The sequence below is a fragment of the Athalia rosae genome, chromosome 7, assembly GCF_917208135.1.
Source record: "Athalia rosae chromosome 7, iyAthRosa1.1, whole genome shotgun sequence".
Classification (NCBI taxonomy): domain Eukaryota; kingdom Metazoa; phylum Arthropoda; class Insecta; order Hymenoptera; family Athaliidae; genus Athalia; species Athalia rosae.
The window spans coordinates 3,888,017-3,899,495 of NC_064032.1; the positions used below are offsets into that span (position 1 = coordinate 3,888,017).

An 11,479-nucleotide genomic window follows, 5' to 3' on the forward strand; every position below is an offset into this window, starting at 1 on the left:
TTATTTAGAGAAATGGAGAAAACGAAAAACAATAATAATAATAATAATAATAATAATAACAACAACAACAATAATGATATCCACAGTCATTCGTTATGCATGCGAGAGAATTTTTTTGAATTAATTTTTGAGTCGATGAAAAGAGATGACGAATTTTTTTTTTTTGTTTGCTTTCTTTTTTCTTTTTTGTCAATTGGATCAAAGCGAGAATTAATTACGTATTGATTATTATTTTTCCGCGTTATCGATATGATTTATACGAATCGAGTTATCTTCTGGATCACAACTATGTATGTAATTTATGATGTGTGTGTGTGTGCGCGTGTGTGCGCACGTGTATAGCTGAATATTATGTGACACGTGTTATATGCAGCAGCGGGTGGCTCGATTAAACAACTGAAATTTTTCTCGAAATTTCATTTTCGAAAGTAACGGTGAAGTTTTCTTATTTACGTTTCGCACTTGTCAAAATATGTGTAGAGAGTAAACACGCAATATTATATTTATATGTATCTATTTATGTATTACATTATCATTATTATTATCATCATATACTATTATTAGACGTCTGCGGTCCTCGTAATCTTACAACAAACAGCACCACTCGTAATATCATCATCGTCGTCGTCGTCGTCATTATTATCGTCAACGGTAGAGCGACGGCGTAATGAACGATTCTTCCTTTTTTTTCGATCTATTTTCAAAATTCATTCATCAATTTCATGTGCGTGAAACAAAAGTTCAGATGAAAAAACATTCGAAAATAAGAAAGAAAAAAAACCGACGCCAACGATACGAGCGATTTTAACGATCGATCGATCATTCGCGTTTCTCGTTCTTCGGTCGTGCGGACACAGAATCCCAGTCGTCCTTCGTTCATTCATTTCTGTCTCTTTCAAATTTCAAAACAGCATCGATCCATAGCACACATCCACGCGAACACGCATAGCAATTATCCTCTCTTCTTCTACACCTTTTCGCGATGGTTTTTTCGGGTAGGTACGTATATACTCTTGAATTACCGCCCCCCCACCGATCATCGTCGTGCAAAAATATCGGTGCGATAATGATAACAACCATAATAATAATAATAGCAATAATAATGATAACAACATATGATTTATACGAATTTTTTAATGATAATAATATTAATAGATAAGATATTTATAATAATAATTATTCAATTTTATACATTCTGCGAACAAGTTTTCGTTATTTTATATACAGTACATACTTTTTTTTTTTTTTCTTTATAACATAATCGATCGGGTTTATTCATTGATTTTTTTGATTGATTACGTTTTATTTTTTTTTTTCTCTTTTTTCGAAACACTCCCAAAAATTTCAGTCCAAAATTCCGTTTCGTTTCTTCGTCCAACGAATATTTCAATAATTATTTTTTATTTTTTTTTTTTTTCTCCTCCTTCCGGGTCAATCGATCGTTAGATCATTAATTTAATTCAATTTAATCGTGTTTAATTTTTTTTATTTTTTTTCAATTTTTTCTTTTTATCGTAAAACAATCACTCAGTCAACGAATCACTGATGTACGGCGGCGCCCAGTCTTTGTCCGTAGATCGCGTACGGCGAGTAATACGGTCCCAGGGCATTGAAAGCGCTGTAAGGTGACGCGGCGAGGGATGCTGGAAGCGGTCCCGACGGCGGTTTCCCGTAAGGATGATACCTCGCGCTCAGAGGACTGAGAGAAGGCGCCGGATAGGCGGCGGCGGCCGCCGCCGCGCGATGAAGGGCGGCCGACGGCGACAGTAGAGGGTGAGCGTGAGGAGGGTTCATCAAAGTGGCGGTCGACGACGAACCGGGATCCGGACCGCCGCCGAGATTCGTGTGACTCCTCAGATGTTGCAGCAGTTCGTCGGACGTTGAGAAACGTTTGCCGCAGTACGACTCGCCGGCAATCCAATTGCATATTATCGGTCTGCCGTTGTTGGACAAGGAGGACGCCGCCGTTTGGTAGGAGAGCGACGGGGGCGGCGGCATAGGACCCAAACTGGACAGGGCCATCGCCAAACCGTACTTCTGGTGATCGCATTGCGTGCAACCGCTCGGACACGATGCGGCGCCCATCATCATTTGAGCGTTGTGCATGCTGTAGGGGCAACCGGTGCAATAGGGATCCTTGCAAACCGGTACCAGAGCCTCGCCGCCGGCCGGTGTTTTTACCCTGGTGTAACTCAGGTATGGACTGCCACCCGTTGCCGGCGACGGACTCGGATAACCGAGCAAAGCCGCCGCCGCGGCGTGATGATGGGAAAATGGCGATGCGCCACCGAATGGTGGCCTGAACGCAGGATTCTCCGCCAGTCCGGGCGGACAACACAGCGGATTGCCGCCACCGCCGCCTCCGCCGAAACCCGATAGACTCGATGCACCGTTGTGCTGCTGTTTGTAACTCTGGAGCGAATTCGAAGCTTCCTTCTGGTGTCCCGTTAATATTTCCATTCCGGAACGTATTATGGGACTCGCGCCGGTCGAGTTGTTGTTGTTGTTGTTGTTGTTAGTACTGTTGTTGTTGTTGTTGTTGGGTGAGTTGGTTTTGTCGCGATGATCGTGCGATCCGGCGGGAGTTTTTCGGTCGCCGCCGCCGTGGCAAGGTGAGGCGGACTTCCGTCCTATCGGTGTTCCGCTTCCGGAACTGGACGACGACGACGACGACGACGAAGACGATGAATTTTTCTTATCCACGCTGTTTATCATACTTTCACAAACACCAATGTTACCACTGTTATCCTGTCCACTTGCACTGTGCACACTCGTTTTTGATCCGGGTCTGCAATTGTCGTCGGACAACGACGACGACGACGACGAAGACGACGACGAAGATGACGATTTTTTGGTAACGACGTTAGTCTCGTACGGTTTGAAACCGAGTGGTTTAGATTCCTGGGGACTGCTACGCGTCCTTTCCATTTTAGCGACTGGCGGAGATCTGGTGTTCGAAGCGGAAATACCCTTCGACGGTTTCTCCAGCGGAGAAATCATCGGTTTTGTCGGTGAATCCGCTCCTATTTGGCTGCATGTCTGGGCCAGGAGAGCCAGCGGGCTCTTTTTAGCGTCCAGCTGTAACATAGAGGAAAAAAAACGAACGGTTTAGAAATTTTTTTCGATCATCATCGATTGAATCTCGGTGTTCGTCATTTCGACGGAAGAGAAGATGATTATTTACTAACCGTTGTGGGTAGTGGGGATAGATAATCCGGTTGGAGATACTGATTATGTCCGGAGGTCAACATACCGCTTTCTTCCAGCACAACCATTTGTCTTTACTCTATTATTTACTTTAACACCACCAAACACACAGAACAAAATTTTCTTTCAAACTATATATATATATATATATCTTACGAAGTCACACAAAACGGATTATTGATTGTCAAAAAAAAAAAAAAACAACAAGTATTCACTCATTCGCGTCGATTAACGATCATTGAATTCCTTCGATTCGTATCGAAAACTGTGAAAAAACTCCGCGTAAGTGAATCTTACATTTGGAATCGTTTCGAAAGTTTTTTTTTTTTTTTAAATTTTCGACGACGATTTATCCGCGTTGAAACTTTTCTTTTTCCATCGACGGCGTAGATTCGATTTCGTCGGGAAGGGAAAAAAAATTCACACAAAAACTGAACACGGGAGGTCGTGAGTAGAACGAGATCCGGTGAAGAAGTGAGGAGCTTCCGCAAGCTTCGGTGGTTCTGGACTGTCGCACGATACCAACGCCGTCTATCGGATCCCCTCCCCCGTTTCGGAATCCCTCTGAACCCTCCCCACTTTTTCGGGTAGCTGAGCCCGGTTCGTCGGGGCAGGGGGTTGCGCGGGAGGGTAGGGGAGGTGAGCGAGTGAGGTGAGGTGAGGTTCGTTCGTTCGTCGGGGCTGAGGTGGCGGCGGGGAAGGGGAAGAGGTCGCGAGAGGGGAAATTTGAGGAAGCCGGCGTAGAGAGGGAGATGAGGCATTCTAATTCAACACGCCACCCATGATGTTAGCCCGACGATGACAGCTCCCATCCCGACTTTGATATTTCACCGCTTTTACAGCCTCCTCCCCTCTCGCCCCTCCGCCGCTCCTCCCCTCCTCCCCCCAGACCGAGCCCCCAAACCCGGAATCCGAACACCCGAATCCCCGCACCCCGCGAAAACCCGGAGTATACGGGGACTGCGTCGGTGTCGGCGGCGCCGCAGCAACCCGATATTTTATACCGTGAAACCTGTCCGTCTTCTTCCTCTCGTTCCCGCTTAATAAGCAGCTTTCAAAATAGAAACGTAATGGGGTGACGTGAGGGAGGCTACGAGAAATCAACGCGAACCGGAGGGGTCGAAAGGAAAGGGAGGAGTGCAACACGTTAGACACGTCGAGTGATTGATTGCTCGACGGGCGACCCCACGACGTACAACGAATGACAGCCACTTACGATCCGTTTGCCGAAAATTTTCTCGAAATAGAGATCGGTTTTCTTTAATTGACAATAGCGTCGAACTACCCAACTCGTCCTCGCGTTCCTCTCATTTTTTGGCGATTGTATCGTTGATCCGCTCGCGCGAACAAAATGGCGAAAGCTGGTCTCAGAATTTTTAAGCTTTTAAGGGTTGATTTGGCCGGCCGGGATTTTGAAAATTTTCAATTTCGCGTCGCGCCTCGACGTCCGGCAAAGTCGATGACTCCTCGTTTTCGGCTCTCTCTCTCTCTCTTATGTCCAGTGAAAATGGTTTCCTCGGCGCCGGTATTCCGGGCAACACCGAACCGATGTTACCATATATATATATACGTATGTATGTATACATATATATTTAACCGAGTCGACTCCCTGGCCGCCAGCCTCCTCCTCGGCACCCTGACGCTGACGGATGAGTTTACAGCTAATATAACGTGGCTTTGAAGTCGCCGCTGGCAGGGCCACATTTTGAGAAGACTGCTATAAACGTCAGTTTCCTTGCCGACAAAGGCTGTGCGGGGCGCTCTATTGACAGCGACACGACTGTAAACAAGGTGTCTAGGCCGGGGTGAAAATTAATTACACTTGTTGAAAAAAAACCGCGCCCGACCATATTTCCGGGTAATAATCAAACCTTATCGTTTACACCACCCTCTCCCATAGCCCCGGGCACGCCCGATCCACCCCTCGAATCGGATTCGGGAGAAACGAACGAACGAAATCGAGCGAACAAATATCAACGTTGACTTCAATTGTTAGTACAAAGAAACGGACGTGGGATCCGTCGCCATGTGGATTTGAAAAATCATCATCGCTCGGGCGTTGAAGTCTCTCTGCGGAATGTATATATGTATACAACACAGTTACGGTAGTACAAGGATGAATTTCATTTGGATGGTTCGAACTACTTTATTTCTTCATTTTCGAATGGGTGTACGTTCGATGCAATAATAATAATAAAAACGGACTGTCCTTATTTTTAATAGAGTGTACGAAATTAGAAACAGGTTATTCGGCATCGAGGGGTTTTCGTCCCCTTTCTTCTTTTATTTTCACAGCGTGAGGTCCTCCTCAGAGTTCAGTTTGTTTTGACTGGGTAATAATTTTGCGGCCCATTGTCAGTCAGGATTAGTACGGGGACAGTTACGGGGGCCCCCCCCCCCCCCCCCCCGAGCCTTTGAGTTTTCTACCTACTTCGGTGCCGAGGGGTTTGCTTTTAAAACGTGTTTCTACTTTTGCCTTCTCGCGGTCACTCGGTCGACGTTATAGATCGTACAATACCCTAGCCGCGTATTGTACGGTAGAGAATTTTCCCTTGTTCTTCTCGTTCGCTTCGAATGAACGCACCGCAATATACTTTATTTCAACGATACCGCAGTCGTAAAACAAAAAACCTTTGAATAACGTCAAATATCACAATGGATATAACTTCACTGCCATAATTTGCTAATTTCCCTAAACATGATTGGAAAATAAAATCCGTAAAATCGCGTCACACGATGTACTTCGGTGTTGTAAAAATCTACGATTCTCTCTCTCTCTCTCTCTCTCTATTTTTCACATGCACAAAATTCTGAACGTAAAATTTTCCCCCACTAAAATACCGAATTCAACCCCGTTGTAAAACTTATTATACTCATGCGATACATCGGTAAATCGAAATTCTCAGTTACGAAGTAAACAAAAAAAAAAAAACGAAGAAGAGTACTTTCGATTCGTGGGACAACGTTTCGTTTTCGAGGGGTATCGGGGGGGAGGTAAGAGGGGATGCGGGGAGAGCGGCGGTGCAGGGGGGGGGGATGAAAGATAAAGGGAGAAAGAGGGAGAGATCGGCGTAGACGACAGTAGGAGCGACGTGGGACTGGATAAAAGTGTAAAAATGCTGACAAGCGAATAATAGAGGAAGCAGTCAGTCACTTTGAGAGATGGCACGAAACAGGACGACGGTGCCCAGGGTTGGCTGCGCGGCGCTGTTCGTTGAGCCGTGAAAGGTAAAAAGATGGCAAAAGATGGATGAACCCGAGACCGCGGTTAGCGGGGCTCTGTGTAGTACGGTGTAGAATGAAGAGAGAAAACGAGAGAGAGGGAGAGAGAGAGAGAGAGAGAGACGAAGAGAAAAGTAGAATTTGCGGCTCCTAATAAATCATACCAACATTTCTCTTTCTCTTCCTTCATTTTTTTTCCCCCTCTCTCGCTCCTCCCCTTCTCCGATATATCTTCCTCCTCTCGTTCTCTGTAGAAAATTTACATGCTCACGTGGAGATGCTAACCCATTTTCTCTCTCATCTCTCTCTCTCTCTCTCTCTCCGTCTCTGACTTTTACGTTTCTCTCGGGTCTCTGCGAACCTCGGCGACATTTTTGGGACGAACGTTCTCAAAAAAAAAAAAAATAAATAAATCTACCCGGCACGGTGTTAAAGTACAAAATTCTACCTGCACGAGTGGAGTAACACGTATTCGAGCGCGTTTACAAATCTCGTTATATTTCCAAAAATATTTTTACAGCCTCCAATTATGTTAATATCGTAATAATGTTGGTTTTTTTTTTTTCTTTTCTTTCAAGTCTCGATTAAGCGTACTTCTGAATTTAATTAGCCCGAGTAATTAACGTGTATTTTATAACCCTCTTCCCCTCACCGATCTTTTATCCTCATCTTTTTTTCCCCCCTCCTATTCCGGCAACGGTGATAAACCGAAGGCCGTAAATTATCGCCGAGTTTTTTTTTTTTTTTTTTTTGTTTTTTTTAAAATACCCGTGCAACCTACTCGAAGAAGAAAAAAATTGACGAGTAAAGACGGAGCGGGGCGCACAGAGTCGTAAGTTCGAAAAACTTTCACTCCATACCTTTCCCGCGAATATTACTTGTACGACTCTGTGTTACACATTGTATCATGTACACACGCGTGAACGATAAATTCAACGGGATTACACCTCGTAAACCCCTCCGATCGTCGCGAGCTTTTCCTCCTCAAGTCAGTCAGTCAGCGAGAATTTCGGGATGCGACACAAAAAACGATTCCCTCTCCCTCCCTTTTTCTTTCGAACGGGGTTTAATTACGAAGTGGGCATATACATTTTGAATACACGGGACATTCGCGGTTGATTTTTCAATACGCGCAGGGTAATATATTCATTCGATATCGAATATGAACGCGCATCCCCATATACCGGGTGGGGAAGAGCGAACACGTATTATATGCATGTCTCTCTGTTCGTAAAGAAAAAAAAGAAAAAGAAAAAAGGAAAAAGAAAAAAAAAGGAGTTCGCGGTGGCTTTGTATTTGTTGAATACGAAGTCACGTATTGAATACGTTACAGGCGAACGTATACAGGGGAGGCTGTGTATAGTCTAGACAATTTTCCACACTGTATTAATGCGGACGTGTCGTGTTCGATCCGCGCGTGTGTGCGTGTTCGTGTGTGCGTGCGTGTGTGTTCGTGTGAGAAGAAAGAGAGCTTGCAGGTTTGAAAGGCGGGCGGGCTCCGGCAGTCAGGCAGTCAGGCAGTCAGGCAGGCAAGCGAATATATTGATTGTGTAGCCGGCTGGCAGCGACAGTGACATATGTCACCGGGGCTTCTCTTTATCGCTGATTTAAACATGAGGCAGTCAAGTCCTCGCCTAGCTGCCTACGTCACGTACCTCGGTATACCCGTATATACCTAGGTGCACACGTGTGCGCGGTATTACATACATACGTATATATACATAAATGCATACATGTATACTTTCGTCGCACGGACGGCTAGCACACGCTACACCCGAAGAGGACACGTCAAACCTACACACGTACGGGTGATGATTATACCCGGTACGAAGATTATTGCCACACCGGGTATATATCTATATATATATACATATAATACGAGCGCGCGCGCGTGTTAACCTGTTATTATTTTAATAACAGTCATGCCTCAAGATTTACCGCAGGCTGACCACATTAACCTGATGGCTGCTCGAGGCGTCGTCGTTCGGAAATGCTACGTGTTTTTATATTGCAGACTTATCGGGAGAGGGAAGAAAGAGGAATCGGGGAGGGAAAAAAAAAAAAATATCCCCGCAACCGGATGTTTAATAAAGGCGAAAAAGTTTCTTTGACATTTTTTTTTTCCTTTTTTTTTTGGTTTTTCGGTTTTTTCGGACGTCTGCGTCGTTATCGAGGGGGGTCCGTGTCATTTTCGAGGTGAGTCGCGTTATTCGCGGGGGATTCGAGTAGATATCGTGTTACGGTTTAATTTTCTATTTCTCGCGAGCGCGCAATCGGTCGTCGTAACGCGTGCATCGGTCTGGATCGATCGATCACCGGGGATCGCGTCAATTTTCCGTCGATCGCTATTGTTGTAAAAGTTGCGTTCGGCTCGTTTCGACGTGAGCCGCGGTTGCGCTCGGTGGCTCGGCCTCGCGCAACTAGGTGGACAATGGGATAGATTGATATCGGGCGAAAGATAAATAGGTGTAGGTATATATACACCCGGCATACCTTTACGTCTGCCTCGAGAATATGTACAATGATTAATGCCCCCTTTCTCGATGACAAATGCATCATTTAAATTTATACCTTCGACGAGCCGTGTATTGATTGGTCGGAGAGAGAGAGGGAGAGGGAGAGAGAGACGAAATTCCACTCCGTCTACTTCCTCCTTGTTTTTTTTCTTCTTCTTCTTCTTCTTCTTTTTTCATCTTCTAAATTCATAGCGCGAAACCGTGGTATTAATCCGGTGTCGAGTTTCCAGCGAACCGTTAGAAAGGGGGGGCCAACAAGGACAATTCGTATCTCGACGACGAAAATAATCGTTCGCCGGATGCGGACCGGAAACTCGAGTCGGCGGTCAGGGTGTGAAATATGACGTGTTCGGATCACAAGCGGAGATCAACGATGTCGAATTGCGTAAAAATTTCGATTTCGGGCCACCCTCTTACGAGGGACGTAGCTTCGCGGTACTTTTATTTATTTATTTATTTATTTTTTTATTTATTTTTTTCTTTTTCGCGCAACCTCTCGCGCGTTCGGTCCTGCACACGGTTTTAAAACCTTACGCCGTCAGAAGTTCGCTCGCTCTTCGCTCGCGTTGCTCCTCCGCGGCGCGTCCCCTTTGGAGCTCGTATTTCACGTTTTAATCTCTCCATTGTTCCTGCCTCCCGGTAGGTACTATAACGGAGTTTAGGAGGAAAAATAATGCCTACCACGAAACACGCAAACCTGTCGGCTATAAACTAACCGAGGTAGAGAGAGAGAGAGAGAGAGAGAGAGAGAGGGAGGACGAACCGGGGGAGAGTAACGGAGAACTTGCGGGGCACGACTGGCATTTTTTATGCATTTTTATTTTCTTTCAAATATTTTTTAACGTACGTACGATCTTGAGAACCATAACCCGCGACGGTCAGATCCTCCCCACCCCCCCCCCCCTCTCTCTCCCCTGCATCCGCGCATATTTTCCCATTACTTTTTCGTCGTGCCTGACTGAAAAATTGAAAAACCATTTCGAGGACGAGCGGAGCCATTTTGTGTTACCTTTTTTTTTTTTTTTTTTTTTTTTTCGCGTCGTATTTATTCGACCCGGAGTGGATCGTTGTCCACTTAAATATCCGGCGCCATCGGTCGTTTCTAGTGTATATATATAAGAAGAGTAGGAGATTATTATACCTGTCCGTCGGTCTGACGTTTATTATTAAAGTTTAAGGCCGCGCATCGTCTTTGGCCTTTTCTTTTCTTTTTTTTCTATTTTATTTTATTTCAATTCCTTTTTTTTTTTTTTTTTCTTTTTCAGTCGGCTACACGTTAGCCCATCCCGAATCTTTATAACGCACGGCGGCGTCGCTCGCTGTATATTTCTATAAGCGCCTCCGCCTAATTTTACTCCACGTCCTCTTAACGCAATTACCACTGGCGCCCTGTCATTAGTCCGGTCTGCATAGGCGCACCGTGACCGCTAATTATCGGAGCTTAACTCAATCGGAAACAACCCATCGCCCCCCTCCCCCCCCTCTCATCATCCCTCCCCCCTCCCCACACTCCCCTCTTCCGCAAGTTCGTAATGACAACCCCCGAAATGCAACGTTATAACCAGAAATCATCGTTACAAATATTTAATCCCGTCGTTACGAACGCGTTAGAATTGTGAAAATTTTACCAACGTTGAAACGTCCTGTAACGACGACATGTAATGAGGATAATTGCGATCAGTGGAGATTTTTGTTGTTTTCGTTTGAGTTAATTTTTACGGTTTTTCAATGAAGGAGCGTCGTTCGTTCAATTTGGGAAAGGAGATATCGGTTCGACGGGTGGTGTATGAGGTAATCGTTTCGGAACTGGGGTTGGGAAGTTACCGTCCGTAGTCGTAATGGTGTATACATATATATATCTCTCTGTCAAGTTCGGTAGCCATTATATCGTAGAATCCTCGGTGAAACCGGAGGCGACGCCCTCGTCATTCTTGCGGGAAGAGCGTCGCGACGTTCCGTCACTCGCCCGTCTGCTTTCGACGCGACGCCCGCCACTCAAACATCCCGCGTTGTACACCGCAGGGGTGTAATATTACGTATATCCACGTTGAAAAGCGACGGAGAAACTGGGGGAAGAAAAATTATACATCCGAGTCGAAGTACGTAAAGAGAATTCCGATCGCCGAATCGTCGATGGCGAAACGAATGGGGATTTTTCCCCCTCGTTTTCTGCCGGGAATCTCGCGACGTGATTGAAAAAAAATAAATTTCGCGACTCTCGTTTCGAACAGACGATTACCGCGTACGGTATACCCGTGTCCGTATAAGAACACTTCATACGTGAAGTATTCCAATCTGTCAACTCGTGGTGACCGCTTAATCCGACAGATTAGGAACGAGACCGGTCTCCGCGTCTCGGGGATGAGGGGGAGAAGAGGAGAAGGAGGAACAGCGTTTGGCTTGGCCGAGTAAAACTGTGTGAGCGACGGGATTTTCGATTTCGTGTGCGTCGGGGCTGTACAACACACCTTCGTACACGTATACATACACATAAACGAACACACACACACACATTTCTATCTCCGTGTAGAGAT

At 45.6% G+C, this 11,479-nt stretch overlaps 1 protein-coding gene across 1 annotated transcript; it reads right to left on the reverse strand.

The window, feature by feature from the left end:
* Positions 1-1,506: 1,506 nt before the first annotated feature.
* Positions 1,507-3,711, reverse strand: LOC105694009 (zinc finger protein Noc-like). The gene is made up of 2 exons (XM_012414344.3): positions 3,189-3,711; positions 1,507-3,078 (listed from the first exon to the last, which is right to left on the reverse strand). Exons 1-2 carry the CDS (start codon positions 3,273-3,275, stop codon positions 1,540-1,542), a joined length of 1,626 nt encoding a protein of 541 aa, XP_012269767.2. The 5' UTR covers positions 3,276-3,711; the 3' UTR covers positions 1,507-1,539.
* Positions 3,712-11,479: the final 7,768 nt, after the last annotated feature.

Coding starts and splice junctions, on each gene's coding strand:
- LOC105694009 (XM_012414344.3), bottom strand. CDS start 3,275: ATGGTTGTGCTGGAAGAAAGCGGTATGTTGACCTCCGGACATAATCAG. Junction 3,079..3,188: donor TATCCCCACTACCCACAACG/GTTAGTAAATAA, acceptor TCTATGTTACAG/CTGGACGCTAAAAAGAGCCC.